The 19784-nt window shown below is 40.2% G+C and overlaps 1 protein-coding gene across 1 annotated transcript; it reads left to right on the forward strand.

Moving 5' to 3' along the window:
* The first annotated feature begins 13576 nt into the window (after positions 1–13576).
* Positions 13577–18000, forward strand: LOC104120012 (GDSL esterase/lipase WDL1). The gene is made up of 6 exons (XM_009631654.4): positions 13577–13891; positions 15498–15575; positions 16029–16169; positions 16413–16489; positions 16626–16775; positions 17602–18000. The coding sequence occupies exons 1-6, from the start codon at positions 13781–13783 to the stop codon at positions 17813–17815; spliced, it is 771 nt and encodes a 256-aa protein (XP_009629949.1). The 5' UTR covers positions 13577–13780; the 3' UTR covers positions 17816–18000.
* The last annotated feature ends 1784 nt before the right edge of the window (positions 18001–19784 follow it).

Below are 19784 nucleotides of genomic sequence, written 5' to 3' on the forward strand. Positions count from 1 at the left end.
GTTTATGGTACGTTTCAAAATGTATAAACATATAGGTTTAAAATAAAATTCTTAATAAAGAAGATAAGCAAATGATCAAAATGATCATAAAAAGGAGGCAAGTGATCTAGAAGATCACATGACATAACACTTCGTAAAATATGAGGAGAAGTTCAAGTACCTGAAAATATAAATGAAGAGATCTCAATGTTATGCCTTTATGGAAAAATGAGGTTGGAGTCGATATAAAATGTCCGTCGATTAAATCTATGATAATGTTAAATATATATGAGGATCTTAAGAAACAATTCAAGTAGAATTGGTTTCATACGAAAGACATATAGTTTTTGACATGCAGTTCAAACACTTAGAAAGTATAAAGTCAATGATGCGTGCAATCAACTGTATCTATCTTATATGTCTAGCATGACATAAAAACCTGATGTAAATTTAAAGTCCATTTATATGGTTTATATGACTTAACTTATGACAATCCTTGAAGGATTTAAATCGCTTAAAGCATATACAGTTCTTGGTCATCATATGTATCTTGCTATAACTATAAGCATGATAATGTGAATGTGATAGCGAGAATACCTTTATGGAGATATTGAGAAGGCTATTCCACGACATTATATGAAGAGTTTACATATCTATCAAGAATGATGATTTCAAGGTTCAACATATTCATTCAAGTTAATATGGCTGATTTATTTATCAAATCTCTACCAACGATCTTTTGAAGAATGTACACAAGATTGGAATGTGAATGTTCAATGATGTGAATTGATACTCTCATCATGGGGAGTTAATAGGCATTGTACTCTTTTTCCCTTACAAGCTATAGTTTTGTCCCATTGAGTTTTCCTAGCAAGGTTTTTTACCGAGGCAACCAAAAGGCGTATTTCTAAACATTTGTACTCTTTTTCCTTCTCTAGAATATTTTTCCACTGCGTTTTATTTTAGTTAAAGTTTTAATAAGATACATTATTTGTTGAATAGACATTCAAGGGGGAGTGTTATAAATAGAATTGTATTTAAGGTGAATATCTATATTCAAAAGAGATTCCGCGATTAGTCCCCGATTCCTGCTCGTTAGATTTTACTATGACAAGCTCTGTTCTGGGGGTGACCTCTCGAAGTGGGTTGGAAACCGGCCTGCTTTGTGCACGAGTTTGGCTATGTAGCTGAGCTATTGCTAATTGTTGGGCTTGTAACATCTCGAAAATCATGCATAAGCTGGCTCCGATCTCCTCCGGGTTTTGGGTGTCTTGGGCTACGGATTGAGAATCGCCCTGAATGCTTCTTTACGGTTCGGAATGCTGGTTTGCTTCCAAAGCAATTTTAGAATTGACATCTAGTGGTATTTCATCTCGAATCTCGGGTAGTGCCAAGTTGTTGGTTTCATCTTGAAGGCCAGCTTTGTAATCGGTCGGCAAAGCCATTTGGTCGGTGGCTATTCGTAGCCGAACCTGAATTGAAGGTTGTTTTCGGAAATAAGTGACCACTATTATCCTCGTCCCCACGGTGGGCGCCAAACTGTTTACCCGAAAAAAAAGATAGAGTTGAATTTATGCGCAGTTCTGAAGATACATGGTACAACTTAATACAGGATGCTAGGATAAATAAAAGTATGAATATAGATTGGAGAAAAAAGTAATCTAGGCCAATCAATTATGAAAAGTAAAATTTAGGATTTAACAAAAATAGAATCAATCTAAGAAACTAGAAAGATCACACTTGCTTGTAGAAGGGATAATACAATTTTGTGATACTGTAAGTCCTCCAATAGATCCCTTACAAAAATGATAAACAAGTCATTTTATAGTGAAGAGGTTTGGCTCCAAGCATAATAAAATAAACATTTAGTGGGAAACCCATGATAAATCAGCTTTTTCAATTTTTTTGCCAAGATTTCCTCTAGTGGGATTACAACGGCTTTTGTCTGCGAGTCAGAACTTGCTTAGAACCCTCGATTTTGGTTCGAGCTTGATTTCGGCTCGAACTTGTGATCTTGTCTCGGGCTCGATCCCGGTTCGAGCCCTCGAACGGATTCCTGGTCGATGTAGGTTGGTTTTTGGATTATCTGCACGATAGATCTACCCCGCACCATGGTTCGATTCTTGTTCGAGTTTGATTATGATATCGATCTCAACATGGACCGGCCTTCCCAGGCTCTGGATTAGTTCATGCCCCCCCTCCCCGGATCTTAATTTGATATATCACCATTCGAACCGTACCGGACATGCCAAATCCATTTCGACCGTATACAGATAGTCCCCTCATTTCTCAGAAATAAATACGGCGAGAAACGATATGATTTTCAACAGCTCGATCGGATTATATTATGTTGATTCCATCAGGTTCGATCATGACGCACATGATAGTTGTCCTGCCGGTTTAGTCTCCCAAGGCATTTAATACATATCAGGCGGTGGTCGGCCACTACTGATAATGAACCGCCGTCGTTTTGAACCTATAAATCACTCTCACCTTTATCTTTTACCAATTTTACATCTTCAATCTTCTAAAATTTCTCAATCTCTTCTTACAAAAAAGTTGTGATTTCTTTCTGAAAGGATCCCTCAATTCTACCAAATCTCTATCACCTCCTTCTGCTCCTTATTTTTTAATTCAAAAATGGAGAAAACATCACAAACAGTTCCTAAGAAAGAGAAAGCTTCATCTTCACAGTGTGTCGCCGATGAGACACCGGTGGAACTACAACCAGAGGAGTGTGTCCCCGGGGAGTGCGTCCTTACTTCAGATTTTAAAGTTGATAAAGGTTCATAGGTCCCTAGCCGGTGTGAGCCGGTATCAAGGTACATGTGTTCGATTACTGAGAAGTACCTCGATCTGTTAAAGAAGGACTGTAATTGGGGGAAAAAGAAGTGAGAATACCTACCCCTGACGAAGACATTACTTCTCACGTGAAAGGGTTTTTGAACGTATATACCTATCCTTTCACTTTGGGTCCCCTCGATTCAGTCATTATTGACTTCTGTCGACAGTATCAGGTAACCTTAGGCTAGGTCCATCCATATTTGTGGCAGATCGTTATTCTGATCCAATATTTTGTGAGCAAAATCGAGGGGATGTCATTCACCCTTGATCATTTTATCCGGCTATACCGTCCCCGACTTTTTCGGGGAGGGTTAATAAAACTCCAGCGTCGGGCTACCAAGGCTTTGTTCTCGATTATTGACGAGGACATAGACCGGGGTTGGATAACCAGGTTCGTTCAAGTAAGGACTTCGGACCTGATCCCGACCGACAAGATTCTCTTTCCCGAGGAGTGGAATTTAAAACGTAAGTGTGATTTTGCTGTTGTTTCTATTTTGTTCTTTCATTTGTTCTCTTATCGACACTCCCCTTTTCGTGATGTAGCGGTTCCCTGGATGCCCGGAGTGGTTCCCGACCTCAAGAATTGGGTACGTGCTCTTGTTTCGACTTCCACATACGCTGAGCGCTCATGGCGTGATTTGTCTAAGGGTCGGTGGGAGGCCAAAAACCATGGTAAGCTCATTTCTCGGAATCTGACGAGGCACTTCTCGATATATTTTTGATAAGGTTTACCATATATAGGTTTGGGTAAGGATGCGGTCTTGAGACCTCTGTCTAATGAGGAGGATGACTCGACCTTCGTTCCAAAGCCTGTGAAGAAAAATAAAAAGAAGAGAGCTTTGTTGTCCGAATATCCAAAATCGAAGAAGAGGACGGCTCGTAAACCAAACAAGAATGTCATTCCTTTGACCGTAGAATCCGTTTTGCGCCTAAGGGATGAAAAAGAAGAATATAATGAGTCCACGCTGGCGGTCCGGACGAAGAGAGCCACTGATGCTTCAATGTCGACTGGATCGATGATGCCCTATGGGGCTCCGTCTCGAACTGAAAATATACCGGAGAGTGGTTCCGGTAGAGTCCCAGAACTATCGAATGTCGAAGACACCTCTCATCGGAATCAACCCGCAGGGGTTACAATCAGGGAGCCCTTCGAACCCCTCCAAGCCGAGGTGAATGCTCCGAGCGATTCACTTGAGGCAGCAACAATTGAGGACTTGCCTCTCTTTCCCGCTTTTTCCGCAGGGGTGATTCGGGAAGCTCAAGCTCTGGGGGGCCTTAATCTAGATAGGCCTCATGATGAAGAGGATGTGTTTCATGGCCTGTTTACTAGTATCGAGGACGTTACCGGTGCCAGTGATGAATCAGATCTTTCTCACGGTTTGCGGCAGGCTTTAGACTAAGTGAGTCTTTTGAAAACCTTTTTGTTGGTATTTCCTTTATGTTCGTCTTTCGTTAACTTCACTCCTTGTTTCTTCGTAGGCTGTAGCAGTCCATCGAGAACAATGTTCTCATTCCCAGAATGAGCTGCATCGATACGCGACCAACCTGAAACGCGCTATCGATGAGAGGAACTCTCTCAAACTTTCCTTAGGACAGAGAGAGGAGGAAATAAAAGATCTTCGGGCCGAGATGTCCAAGGCTTATCGAGACCAGAATGATTTGTCTGAGCAGGTAATGATGCTTTTGAAAACCTATGGGTTCGATACCGGAACGGTATCTCACATTTCGGTCTCACAGCTGCAGCAACAAATCGAGATGATAGGGAGGCTGCGTGAGGAGGTCGATGTCATAAGGATGGAATCCTTGCGGTGGAAAGAAGGTATGGACCGCTTTGCTACAGAAAAAGAGACCGCTCGAGCCCAGTTATCGTTGTCTGAAACCCAACTTAAGAAAGTAAAGGAGAAAAACATGGTTCAAGAAAAGAAATCGAGGAGCTTGAGGCTCGGTTGGCCTCAGTACTCGCCAAGGCCGAATCTGATGCCAAAAGGCAAAGACTTATGCGGATGCGCTCGTGGCTGTCTATCAGGCTGATGCTAAAGCTACCCAAGTTCAGGAAAGAGAGGCACCCAAATCCGCCGATGGTCGGGTGCATTGGGTTACTGAACTTGCTAAGTACCGATCCAGGAGAGAAACCCTCGAGGAGATTCATGCTCGCGGCTTCGATCTCACGGAAGAGATAAAAAGGGCAAAAGAACTCGAGGCTGATGCCAAAGCTCTGGTTTCCGATGATGATGATGACGACGATGGGAGGAAAAGTGGATCCGAGAATGGGGGGGAATCTGATAACGAAAAGACCGCTCCCATTTATTTATTTATTTATTTATTTTGTGCTGTAGCCACCCATATAAATAAATTTTGTGTATAGGCCTCTTCTTTTGCCGACTTGCTTTTGATTCTGTTTCCTGGGTTGCTGTGATTTGCCTCATGAATATTTCCATAATGTTTTAAACCAATTAATCAAACTCAAACCTCGCAGTCTCTTCAACCGAGCGAGTGTCTGCTTGTGCTCGATTTAATTGTCAACTATTAAATTTTGAAGAGAATATATCTCGTGGGCATGGCGCTCGAGCGAGTGTTTGCTTGTGCTCGAATTAATGTAGCCCATAGGCTTGGTCGAGTGAATGATTCGAACTCGAATTAATGCAGCCCGTAGGCTATTTGGTCGAGTGAGTTTTTGTTCGAACTCGAGATAAAAAATAGCCTGTAGGCTTGATCAAGTGAATGATTCGAACTCGAATTAATGCAGCCCGTAGGCTATTTGGTCGAGTGAGTGTTTGCTCGAACTCGAATTAAATAATAGCCCGTAGGCTTGATCGAGTGAATGATTCAAACTCGAATTAATGCAGCCCGTAGGCTATTTGATCAAGTGAGTATTTGCTCAAACTCGAATTAAAGAATAGCCCGTAGGCTTGATCGAGTGAATAATTCGAACTCGAATTAATGCAGCCCGTAAGCTATTTGGTCGAGTGAGTTTTTTCTCAAACTCGAGATAAACAATAGCCCGTAGGCTTGATCGAGTGAATGATTCGAACTCGAATTAATGCAGCCCGTAGGCTATTTGGTCGAGTGAGTGTTTGCTCGAACTCAAAATGAGAAATAGCCCGTAGGCTTATTTGGTCGAAACAGTTTTTGCTCGAACTTGAGATAAAAAATATATAGCATGTAGGCTTAATGGTCGCATTATATCTCAATTCTTCACATATTATTACATGCCTGGGTTCGGGCCAACTTATACGAGCACGACTCGCTTCGATCATTTGGCTCTTTACAGTTTTCCTATCGGGACCCTATTGCTGTGAAGTAACTCTCTTACGGGGCCTCGGATATTATCATAAGTGCTGCACGATCAGTGGTTGCCTCATTAAAAACCTTGCCGAAAAACCCATTTGGGATAAAAATCGGTCTTAAGGAAAAAATAGTGCAATGCGTGCTTTCTGATAAGAGATCCGTCCCCTGTTCGGACTCCTGCAGGGGTCAGTTTCGAGATGTAAATGAATATGGAAAGGTAGTACCTTAACAATAGTATCATTTCAGATGTGATACATTCCAGTTGCTTGATAACTGTTTGCCATTTATAACGCCGATCTTGTACAATCCTTTTCCGATGTCCTCGAGTACCTGATATGGTCCTTCCCAATTCGGTCCTAGCTTACCTTCATTTAGATTCCGGGTATTGATGGTAATTTTTCTTAACACTAAGTCCCCAGGCTTGAAATGGAGGAGCTTGGTTCTTCGGTTATAATACCTTTTGATTCGTTGCTTTTGGGCGGCTATTCGGACGATGGCAGTTTCTCGCCTTTCGTCCGATAGTGCGAGGCTTGTGTTCCTAGCCTCGTTATTTGATTCTTCCATCGAGAATCGAAATATGGCACTGGGTTCACCAACCTCGACTAGTATTAATGCTCCGGATCCATATACTAAGGAGAACGGGGTCGCCCCCGTACTGGATTTTGATGTTGTCCGATATGCCCAAAGGACTTCGGGTAGGATTTCTCTTCATCTCCCTTTAGCATTGTTCAAACTCTTCTTTAAGTTTTGAATGACAGTTTTATTCGTTGATTCGGCCTGCCCGTTCCCACTGGGGTGGTACGACGTCGACAATATCCTTTTTATCTTGTGGTTTTCGAGGAATCTTGTTACTTTGCCGCCAATGAATTGCTTTCCATTGTCACATACTATTTTGGCGGGTATCCAGAACCGGCATATGATATGATCCGAAATAAAGTCTATAACTTCTTTGTCTCTTATTTTCTCGAACGCCTGCTCTTCAACCCATTTAAAAAAATAGTCAGTCATAAAAAAAATGAATTTAGCTTTACCTGGGGTCAATGGTAGAGGGCCGACGATATCCATTCCCCATTTCATGAAAGGCCACGGGGATAAGACCGAGTGAAGTTGTTCTCCGGGCTGGTGGATCATTGGTGCGAACCTTTGACATTTATCGCATTTACAAACAAATTCCTTCGTATCTTTGCCCATATCGATCCAATAATACCCTGCTCTGATTATTTTTTGGACTAATGTGTCGGCTCCAGAGTGATTCCCGTAAGTACCCTCATGCACTTCCCGTAGGACATAATCGACATCCCCCGGACCCAAGCATACAACCAATAGTCCGTCGAACGTTCTTCAGTACAGTGTTCCATCTGAAGTCAGAGTGAATCGAGCAGCCTTGGTCCGTAGGGTTCTAGACTCTTTAGGGTCCAATTGGAGTTTTCCGTTTTTCAAATATTCGATATACTTGTTTCTCCAATCCCAAGTTAAGCTTGTAGAATTTATTTCGGCGTGTCCTTCTTCGACTACCGATCTCGAAAGTTGAACCACATTCCCCGAGCCCATATCATCTACCTCGACTGATGACCCCAAATTCTCCAGTGCGTCGGCCTCATTATTCTGTTCCCTTGGTACATGTCGTAAAGTCCATTGTTTGAAATGGCGCAAAGTGATAAGCAGTTTATCTAAATACCTCTGCATTCTACCTTCTCGAACTTCGAAAGTTTTGCTTACTTGACTCACCACCAGCAAGGAATCACAGTTGGCTTCAATGATTTCTGCTCCCAAATTTCTAGCTAGCTCGAGACCTGTAATCACGGCTTCGTACTCGGCCTCGTTGTTAGTCAATCTGATAGTTTTAATAGATTGTCTAATAATGCCACCCATGGGTGGTTTCAAAACTATGCCCAGCCCGGACCCTTTTACGTTTGAAGCCCCATCCGTCCATACCCCCTGATGATGTACCTGATTTCAATAGTTCTTTTTCAGCTTCGGGTATGAGGGCTAGTGTGAAATCGTCCACGAAGTCTGCTAAGACTTGAGACTTGATGGCCGTACGGGGTCGATATTCGATATCGTACCCACTAAGTTCGACGACCCATTTGGCCAGCCGGCATGATAACTCGGGTTTGTGCAAAATATTACGAAGCGGGTAGGTAGACAATACGCATATGGGATGACATTGGAAATACGGCCTTAACTTCCTTGAGGCGCTTATTAGTGCAAATGCCAACTTTTCTAGGAGCGGATATCTAGTTTCCGCCTCTCCTAAGGTTTGACTTGCATAATAAACTGGGAATTACGTACCTTGCTCTTCTCGAACCAGAACACCGCTTATGGTGACTTCCGACACTGCTAGGTACAAGCTAAGTTTCTCATCAATTTTTGGAGTGTGAAGCAGTTGTGCGCTTGACAGATATCGTTTTAGTCCTTCAAATGCTTGTTGGCACTCCGGGGTCCACGAAAAATCGTTCTTCTTTTTGAGTAGAGAAAAACATTTATGAATTCGATCGGATGACCTCGATAAGAATCGGCTTAGGGCGGCGATCCGACCCATTAGTCTTTGCATGGCCTTTACGCTGTCTACGTCGGTGATGTCTTCAACATCCTTGATTTTATCGGGGTTAATCTCTATTCCCCGATGTGATACCATGAAGCCGAGGAACTTACCCTAACCGACACCGAAGGCACATTTTTCGGGGTTAAGCTTTATTTTGTATTTCCTCAGAATCTCGAACGTTTCCTGCAAATGAATTAAATGGTCCTTTGCGTGTAGGGATTTGACTAACATGTCATCAATATAAACCTCCATTGATTTTCCTATTTGTTCTTCGAACATTTTATTCACTAGGTGTTGATAAGTGGCCCCTGCATTTTTTTGCCCGAAGGGCATCACATTATAACAATACGTCCCATATTTGGTGACAAATGAGGTTTTCTCCTAGTCTTCCGGGTTCATCTGTATTTGATTATACCCGGAATAGGCATCGAAAAAAGTGAGGATCTCGTGGCCGGCCATGACATCGATCATGCGATCGATGTTGGGCAATGGATAAGAATCCTTGGGGCATGCTTTGTTCAAATCCTTATAGTCCACGCACATCCTAAGTTTGTCCCTTTTTTAGGGACTACGACTACGTTGGCTAACCATTCAGGGTATTTTACCTCCCGAATGGACCCTATTTTGAGAAGTTTGGTTACCTCGTCCTTTATAAAGGCATTATTTCTATCGGACTGAGGTCTTGTTTTTTGCTTCACCAGTATGAACCGATAGTCCAAACTTAGCTGATGCGTCGTTATGTCCGGCGGGATCCCTGTTATATATAAATGGGACCAGGCGAAACAATCGATGTTATTGATAAGAAGTTGAATGAGTTTCTTCCTGAGTTCAGGGCTCAACCCCGTTCCCAAGTATACCTTTTGCTCGGGCCGGCGCTCGATTAATACGACTTGTTCTAGCTCCTCGATCGTTGATTTTGTGGCATCGGAATCATCGGGAGTTATGAAAGATCGAGGGACCCTTTGGTCTTCATTCTCTTTGACTTTTTGGTTGTCAGGCTAGGTTGGAGTCACTGTCTGTGATTGCTATTTGGTGTTCCGTTCTCCTTCCGGGCTCGGTCCCTTTATCGGCGAAAATGAGGACATTGGTTTGGCTTCATCGACGACGAACATTTCTTTTGCGATTGGCTGCTCTCCATATACCATTTTGACATCTCCCGACGCCGGAAATTTGAGGACCTAGTGCATGGTCAAAGGCACGACTCTCATGTTGTGGGTCCATGGCCTTCCGAAAAGGGAGTTATACCTCATATCGCCTTCGATCACGTGAAACTTTGTTTCCTGGACAGTTCCGACCACGTTTATTGGCAAGGCTATCTCCCCTTTGGTGGTTTCGCATGCCATATTGAACCCGTTTAGGACCAGAGTTGCAGGCACGATTCGATCCTGCAGGCCGAGCTGCTCTACTACCTTTAATCAGATGATATTGGCCGAACTACCTGGATCGATCAACACACGCTTAATCTTAGTTTTATTTATGAGTACGGATATTACCAGGGCGTCGTTGTGAGGTTGGATGATCTCTACTGCATCTTTATCACTAAAGGACAAAGTCCCAATGGGTGCGTACTCTTGAGTCCGAGATCGCTTTTCCCTCACCATCGATGTTTTAGTGCGCTTAAGCATCGATCCCCGGGGGGTATCGGGCCATTGATGATCATGTGGATAACGTGCTGTGGTTCTTCTTGCTCGTTCTGCTTGCTGACATCCCTACTTCTAAAATGGCTCTTTGCTTTATCACTCAGAAACTCCCGAAGGTGCCCTTTGTTAAATAGGCGAGCTATTTCCTCTCTTAGTTGCTTGCAATCTTCCGTTCTGTGGCCATGGGTTCCATGGTATTCACACGTTTGATTGGGATTTCTCCGGGCAGGATTGGTTTGCATTGGTCGAGGCCATTTAGTGTCTTCGATGCGTCTGATGGCCGATACGATAGCGGATGCGCCAACACTGAAGTTTATACTATGATAATCGAGGTGCTTCTATAGGCTCGGCATATTTGTCGAAGCCGCTCTTACTCATAAGCCCCCGAGAATTTTGTCCCCGATCAATTCTTTGACTGTTCCGAACTGCGTTGCATGTTGAACCATTGTTTACTCGATCGGTGATGTATGGTCGATATCAATCTCTATTTGACCTTTGTTCTCTGTCAATCTGTTTTTGATTAATAACTGCCTTGTTCTAATGAATAGGTCCGTACGGGGTCCCCGACTGATCGTCCTCGACCCTAATTTTTGATTGATATCGGTTATGTACATCTGCCTAAGTTACCGCCGGGTACTCGATCAAATTTTGCTTCAGCCGATGTGATGCTGTCGAACTTAGCTCGTTTAATCCTTGGGTGAAAGCTTGTACGGCCCAGTCGTCGGTGACCGGGGGTAATTCCATGCGTTCCATTTGAAATCGGGATCCGAATTCCCTCATCATTTCTCCCTACCTTTGCTTTACTTTGAAGAGGTCTGATTTTCTCATTGCGACCTTTATGGCACCAACATGTGCTTTTACAAACGAATCTGCCAACATGGCAAACGAATCGATGGAATTTGGTGGTAGATTGTGGTACCAAATCATAACTCCTTTCGAGAGGGTCTCCCCGAACTTTTTCAATAGCACAGATTCAATCTCGTCATCTTCCAAATCGTTGCCTTTTATGGCACACATGTAAGAGGTGACATGTTCGTTAGGATCGGTCATACCGTTGTATTTGGGAATTTCGGGCATACGAAACTTTTTGGGGATTGGCTTCGGTGCCGCACTCGATGGAAAAGGCTTTTGTTTGAATTTTTTTGAATCAAGCGGGATTAGTCCTCGAATCCTGCTTGTTAGATTTTGTGTGCCAGATTTGATCGACCCTGGCATTATACGTCTCCACCCTCTTGTCGTTGGCTTCGACTCATTTCATGAGTTCCTTGAGCAGTTTAGTAATTCCGGGATTAGTCCCCGATTCCTGCTCGTTAGAATTTACTATGACAGGCTCTGTTCTGGGGGTGACCTCTCGAAGTGGGTTGGAAACCGACCTGCTTTGTGCGCGAGTTTGGCTCTGTAGCTGAGCTATTGCTAATTGTTGGGCTTGTAACATCTCGAAGATCATGTGCAAGCTGGCCCCGATCTCCTCCGGGTTTTGGGTGTCATGGGCTACGGATCGAGCACTACCCTGAATGCTTCTTTCCGGTTCGGAACGCTGGTTTGCTTCCAAAGCAATTTGAGAATTGACATCTAGTGGTATTTCAGCTCGAATCTCGGGTAGTGCCAAGTTGTTGGTTTCATCTTGAAGGCGAGCTTCGTAATCGGTCGGCAAAGCCATTTGGTCGGTGGCTATTCGTAGCCGAACCTGAATTGAAGGTTGTTTTCGAAAATAAGTGACCACTATTATCCTCGTCCCCACGGTGGGCACGAAACTGTTTACCCAAAAAAGTGATAGAGTTGAATTTATGCGCAGTTCCGAAGATACGTGATACAACTTAATACAGAATGCTAGGATAAATAAAAGTATGAATATAGATTGGAGAAAAAAGTAATCTAGGCCAATCAATTATGAACAGTGAAATTTAAGATTTAACAAAAATAGAATCAATCTAAGAAACTAGAAAGATCACTCTTGCTTGTAGAGGGGATAATACAATTTGTGATAGTGTAAGTCCTCCAATAGATCCCTTACAAAAATGATAAACAAGTCCTTTTATAGTGAAGCGGTTTGGCTCCAATCATAATAAAATAAACATTCTGTGGGAAACCCATGATAAATCAGCTTTTTCAAAATTTCTGCCAAGATTCCCTCTAGTGGGATTACAATGGCTTTTGTCTGCGAGCCCGATCTTGCTTAGAACCCTCGATTTTGGTTCGAGCTTGATTTCGGCTCGAACTTGTGATCTTGACTCGAGCTCGATCCCGGTTCGAGCCCTCGAACGGATTCCTGGTCGATGTAGGTTGGTTTTTGGATTATCTGCACGATAGATCTACCCACGCCATGGTTCGATTCTTGTTCGAGTTTGATTATGATATCGATCTCAACACGAACCGGCCTTCCAAGGCTCTAGATTAGTTCGTGACCCCCCCCCCCCCTCGGGATCTTACACGTACCAGACATGCCAAATCCATTTCGACCATATACAACTACTCTTTCTTATTTTCAATGTTAGTCCATCTAAAACATATTCCAAATAACCAAAAAGTATACTAGAATTCGATACTTCATAAAAGCGTGGCCTAAACCATACGTGCAGATATCTTTTCCATATTAATCCCGTGTTACTTTTTTTCAAATTTAGGTTAATTTGATACTTTTATTTTGGGCGACACTTGCGCCAATTCCAAACATTTCCATTATCTCGGTATATACCGACCATACTAAGAATGCGAAACTCATTCTTAAATTTCTTGAAGGGTATATATAAAAACATATTTTATTAGTCTATGTGATATCGTTTTATATTTAAAAACATAACGAGAGTATTCTAGACATACAAATATTCATGGTTTGTTTTAGATTGTAGATTTTAATATTCTTTCTTTCTTATGTACCGTACCTAGTCAAATATCATCATATAATATAGTAGGAGGGAGTAAATCACATAATGTTTTGTATCCGAATTGGTAAAATACTATACTACAATCTAATAATAATTATAGCATGTTTGACCAAGTTTCTCCAAGACGAGAAACACTTTTTACTTCTTCAAAAAAAATATTAATTTTAAAAGTTGAAGTGTTTGACCAAACTTTAAAAGGAAAAAATATATTTTTGAGTAGAAGCAGAAGCAAAAACAAAAAAAAAGTAGTTTATTCCTAAAATCACCTTTTTAAAAGTATTTTGAGAAAAATACTATTAAAACACTTTTAAAAACTTGCCAAATATTAATTATTTCTCAAAAATATTTTTCCAATTAATTCTCACCAAAACTTGGCCCACGCTATTTAATCTACTATCTACTATCTACTATAATAAGACGGGGAGGGAAGAGTTGCAGCTAAGGCAGGAAGTGCCACATTTATTAGTAACGGAAAAGTCACAAAATCACCGTATTTTAAGCATTAAACCGCTTTGAACTTTACATAATAGCAAAGCCACCGCCAGTTTTCCCACTCAAACTAAGATCGTAGCGCTCTCTGCAGAGAAATTGAGGTCGTGATGGTGGGACCACAGAGGCCACAATTCGTTCTATTTGGATCCTCCATTGTTCAGATCAGTTACAGCAATGGCGGTTGGGGTTCCATTCTCTCCGACATTTATGCTCGTAAAGTATGTTTCCCTTTCTGTGTGTGCCTTTTACGTGTTAATGTGTGTGTTTTGTTCAATTGTTTGTAAGTCATGATGATTCATATATTTGATCAGTTCTTGGTGATTACTCTGTGAATCAATTCAGTATACATTTTTGATTTAATTTCTCATTTTTGTTCTGTTTATACTTCTATTAATGTATCCAAATTCAAGATTTTTTTAGTTTATGGAAAGGTCCAAAGAAACTAGAGGGCGGAAAAGAGGAAAGAGGCTAAGAAGTTTTATGTTTAGCAATATTGTTTTGATACACTTGTTTTCTGGTTTTAATGGTAGACTTATTCCGATTAGATCACCATAGTGAGGGCTTTGGAAAAGCTTCACATTTGGCTAGAAAAAACAACCTTACTACTTCAATAAAATTAATCTGAGATAAAAAGAAGAATGCACCAATTTATTTATATGCACCAATTATAAAACTTAGAAATAAAAAGCTAGGATATCAATTTTTCTTGCAAGTGAGGAAGGAGATTACTTTATCAACAATGTCGTCAGTCACCCCTGCTTGAGTTGCGTAGTTTTGGTTGCCTTAAAAATGAAACAAAATTTGTTGAAGAAGCTCTTCGACTGTGGCAGGAGTCGCCCTAAAATTGTGTGTTCTAACTGTGATTATTCTTAGTAGATTATGGGCACTGATACCCACAATAAGTTGACATTATGAGGTTGTAATTAATATGTCTTTGTGCTGCAGGGTGTGTATGTTTTCCAGTATACTCAAATATCTAAGATCCTTTTCTCAAGTGAATCAAGTACTATTTGCATCACAAATAAACCTAGTTGTCTAACAGTAAAGAGACACTATAGCATATTACATTTCCAATGGCTAAATAACTCTATTACTAATGAATAAACCCGGGATTATAGATATCCACAATGATTACCAAACTACTTCCACACTTTGTTTAAAATCTTACAATTCTTTCTTTTCATGATGTTAAGAAATTACTTTTGAAAAGTGTCTTGTGCTTCTGAACTTTCTTATACTTCACTGAACTCTGATATCAGTTAGCCAGTGAGGTGCCATGTTTTTTTAATGAAATAGCTGCCTCGAGAGGAAGATTACTACCAGATCAAGCATCCTCATCTCATAATGCTTTTATTTCTTTTTACTGATCTGCAATAGTAGGTATTCTTGCTAGACATTTCTTCTTTTGGTCATCATAGAATTTTGAATGTTAAATTATGCATATCTGGTTTTTTCAGCATTGTAATCTTAGCCTTTCCAGCATTGTCCGTTAAGTGATTTTCCTTGAAGTTATTACCCGAGATATAACGGATGAAAGTTTCATTTGATGTGAATCTTATGACTACAAAACTGCTTTGGTTGGTTCGTTCTGGTATAGACTACATATTACCTAGGGAAATTTGAGTGCCCTGTTGTTGTTTTGCAGAGTGCTTATGTTAAGGTTTTTCAGGTTCAACATTTACTGTAAAAGTACTTCTTTCACAAAGTTGTGTCTCATGCACTAATGAATTTTGGCAAGCTAGTTTATATCACAGCTATTTTAACTTAAGCAGTGAGTCTTGGCTTTGTTGAGAATAGAGAGTAATACCTTCTACTCTATTGTAGGCAGACGTAATATTGCGAGGTTACTATGGTTGGAACTCCAGACGTGCTCTACAGGTCCTTGATCAAGTGTTTCCAAAGGTATTGCATCTTCTCCCCAATATCTCCAGTGTTGGATAGCTTGTCAGATAAAGTGCTTAGGTGCTCCCTCTGCCTTATTTCTTCTTTGATTATCAGTAAAAAGGATGCTTAATAGTTAATACTTCTGTTCAAACAACATTTTCTACAAAATGTATGCAAGAAATAGTGCTTTGCATTAGAACTTAGTAAATACCTTTTGGTTCACATCATCTACAAATCAAAAGATCATAAAGGTCTCTTCCTGGATCTTTATCATGGAGAGTTTCAAAGAATTGAGAATGTCCTATAGAGATAAGAGAACTACTTATCAGAAAAAGGACGAGGAATAAGAATTTCCTATAGCAAACCCGTCTTTTTGTGCAATCATGCTAAGATCTCATATGGATATCTGGTATTGGAAAACACTTCCGGTATACTAACTTTGTACTTTTCGGTGGTGTTTTCCTCTTCCAGGATGCAGCTGTTCAGCCCACATTGGTGATTGTTTATTTTGGTGGTAATGATTCAATGGGACCTCATTCATCTGGACTAGGTCCTCATGTACCTCTTCCGGAGTACATCGAGAACATGAGAATAATTGCAACTCATCTCAAGGTAGCTTATTTTACTACAGGAGTTGCCTCTTTCTTTGTTTTCGAGCCATGGTTTTCCCCCTTTTTTTTTTGGAAACACATGAATGGTTAGCTCGTTCAAGACAACCACAAGACCTTAAGATATAATGTTTCAGAAATCTTTAAATTATTTCAGTTATATAAATTGGGTTTACTTATGTAGACAAACTACGGTGATTATTGATCCCTGATTACTTCTCGTTTTCTCTTTGGTGGGGGTGATTAGAGTCTCTCAGAGAATATTCGCATTATCTTTCTCAGTTGTCCACCTGTTGATGAGGCCAGAGTTCGTGAAAATACAAGGTAATGCAATGCCCATCCTCAGTGTCATCTTATCTTTTACATTTTTTATCAACTTGTTTCCAAGTTTCATTCTTTGAACTGCATTTCCCCCTTTTTCTTATTACTTGGACAAGTTTGTCATCGTTTTTGCGAACAGTTCATACTTCAGTGAGTTGGTTCGGACAAATGAGTTGTGTCGACAGTACTCGGAGGCCTGTATAGAGCTGTGTAAAGAGATGAATCTGAAGGTTGTTGATCTTTGGACAGCACTTCAGAAAAGAGAAGATTGGGTGACTGCTTGCTTTACGTAAGTCCAGCTAACTGTTGTGTGCTTTGTATATGTACCAAATTGAGAACATCTGCAATAGTCTAATCTATTCTGTTTCCTAAATTTCAGTTAATTTTATATCTTATTGTATTTTGTGAAGATGAAAATTTCCCTTTTATATTTAATTGTCTTGTCCTAGACTTATATGCGCCTTCAAATATGGTTTCTGCGATTGTTTGGAAGATCTGATTTGAGATCTTCAGTATGAGAGCTTAAATTGCTGCTGTCACATGGGAAATCTTTCTACACTAGATGTGTGCTGTTTATTAGCAACACCCATCATAACGAACTTCCAACATTGTCTCATGGCTCTAGTTATGCTTTCTGTATTACCCCAGAAAATATCCCTTGGAATTTGTTTATGAAAGTGCTATACATGATGACTCTAGTACACAAGTTCTTGCTTGATCAAAGTATTTTATTTCTGGTAGTTTGTTCAGGAATCCCGAGTTATGTTCATTACACTACTTGACAATATTCTTTTGGGGTAGTCATCAATATCCGCGTCCTGGAATCTTGATTGGTAAACAAGGTAGAATATTGTCTCAGTGATTGTAGGGCAATCATTTCTCCATTGCCAGAATCACAAGTCTCTGATTGCTTCAATATTTCAATGTGCCTTGATCCCCATATTTCTGAATGCACAGAAGAAGCACTGGTGGTGTGTAGCATAGTTTTACTAGAATAACTCCAAATCTCAATATCATGTAGAGAATCCAAAAATATAAAGGAAGAGGCTTTTGCAAATTCCATTAGATCATGTTTGAATATGTCTTCAATTGTTTTTTTTTGATAAATTTAACAGGGATGGGATTCACTTGGCTGAGGCAGGGAGTAAAATAGTTGTTGAAGAGATCATCAAGATTTTGAAGGAAGCTGAGTGGACACCTAGTTTATACTGGAAATCCATGCCAACAGAATTTGCAGAAGATTCACCTTATGATTTAGTTCTTGCGGATGGCAAAACCACAATAAACCCATCCGAGTGGACATACCATCGAGAAATTCAATGGGATTAGATTTCCCTTTTTAAGTTTTTGCATAATTGAAACATAAAGAATGTATATGCATTAAACTTGGGAGTGCAGTTCAGAATTTACCTTCTAATGGTGTAATTGCAGTTTGTCTTTTATATCCAAGAAGATATAGACATATAGTAGTAGTTTCTTTCTTATTTGAATGGTAAACTTTTAGTTTTTTTTTCCTTCTTAATTCTTTATTCATAGTAAATTAGATTAGGTTAATAAATTTAATTTTTTTTTGAGCTGCCAGTCGTAGATATATAGTCTCGGATCGTGTGATTGTAACTTGGGCGAATGAGTTTTGTTCCTCAAGTTGCCTGCAGTAACGCATATTCAAAGGAGATTCTTTTCCGTGGTTTTCTCCCCTAGGACTTAATTTTTAAATATTATGACAGTGAAAAACAAATTCTAGTCTAGCTAATAGAAAAAAACTAGAGTTAGCAATAAGTTCTCAAACTATAAACAGTAGAGAAACAAAAACAAATAAATAGCCAAACTTTTGTACGTCAACAAATTCTTTTGTGAGTTAATTTTACATTGTATTTCAGAAAAAGAAGTACCAGATCGAAGATCATTTGTCGTTCTTTTCCCGAGTATTATAAACAGCAAGTGCTCAACCTCTTTGGTCATTCAATCTACTAGTCTGTCCATTTAATTGTAATTGAAGCTTACATTATCAGCCAGTGTGGTAAATGTGTCGCATTGTAGGTCAAGTCTAGAATTTGATTCTGAAATTCTTTAATGCCATGTGGATAGACTAAGACGTGTTTGTTCCAGTAAGAAAGCTAAAACAAATGTATGAGAGGAGAATGCAGAACACAAGTATTAAAAAGAACTCATTGTAGAAACCTAATCTAAAAACAGTTAAAAGAAACAGAAAAAACGTATATGAAAGAAAAAGGGTGAATTCTAAAGTGCTGCGCTCCATCCTTTAATTTAAAGATAAAAAAACGAACAAGAACATTGCTCGAGTTGACATTATCTTCCAGGAACTTTTCCGGGGACCAAATTGGGCAAGTTCCAGGAAAGCAAAAACAAACTCGTGTCGCACGTGGGGTCAAAAAGAGCTCTTTGTCACTTCCACACATTATTGAGCCAATAAAGTTTGAAAGCTGTGATGAGATGTTGAGGATTAATCCTCACATATAATAATTAGTTTAAATGGACATATTTCGCGAAAAAATGAGATGGACCCAAGAAATGATAAGTCATTAGAGACAATGTTGTTACTTAAAGGATTAGGCCATATTTGTATTTTATTTGTACTGGGCTAAGCCCAATACTTTTCTTATTATGTAGTTTAAGGATACAGATGTTGAGGGTAACAATTCATTTTTTCTGAAAGGAGAAATAGATATGGCTCCCAATTTCTCTCTCTCTCTCTCTCTCCCTCCCCTAAACCCTAATTACATTTCTTCAAATCTCTCGATCTACGGATGTTTACATGGTATCAGAGCGGTCGATCCTAATGAATTTCGTCATTCTCTATCGATCGATATTACTCTCGAGCTGTTCTGGTGGAGTTTTTCATGTGCATCAATTTCTCGGTTTTGCCGTCGTTTGAGTTTTTTCTGCTGAAGTTTTATTCTTTTGGATTTTCCGTTGTCTTCTAAGTATTCCGGAGAGGAACGACTGATTTTTGGATCCTTCACCATCCACTGGTTTGAAAGTTCTGGTTTTTCTTTTGAATCTTCTTCACATCTAGGGTTTGTGTCAAGAGGTCGTATCTTCCGGTTGCGAAGAATTTGGGTAACATCGATTTTATTTTCTGCTTATGTTCATCTTTATTGCATATATCGAACTGAGGTAGAGTTATACAATTCCTATTTTGATTGTTTGAATTGTGCTGGCATCAATTCACAAAAATGACGGGTACTACTAGTAATGAGTCTAAATTTACGCCTCGTGTTTCGAGTCCTCTGTTTCTTCATCCTAGTGATATCCCTGGTACATCACTGGTTGGTGT

Source organism: Nicotiana tomentosiformis, chromosome 3 (genome assembly GCF_000390325.3).
Source record: "Nicotiana tomentosiformis chromosome 3, ASM39032v3, whole genome shotgun sequence".
NCBI lineage: Eukaryota > Viridiplantae > Streptophyta > Magnoliopsida > Solanales > Solanaceae > Nicotiana > Nicotiana tomentosiformis.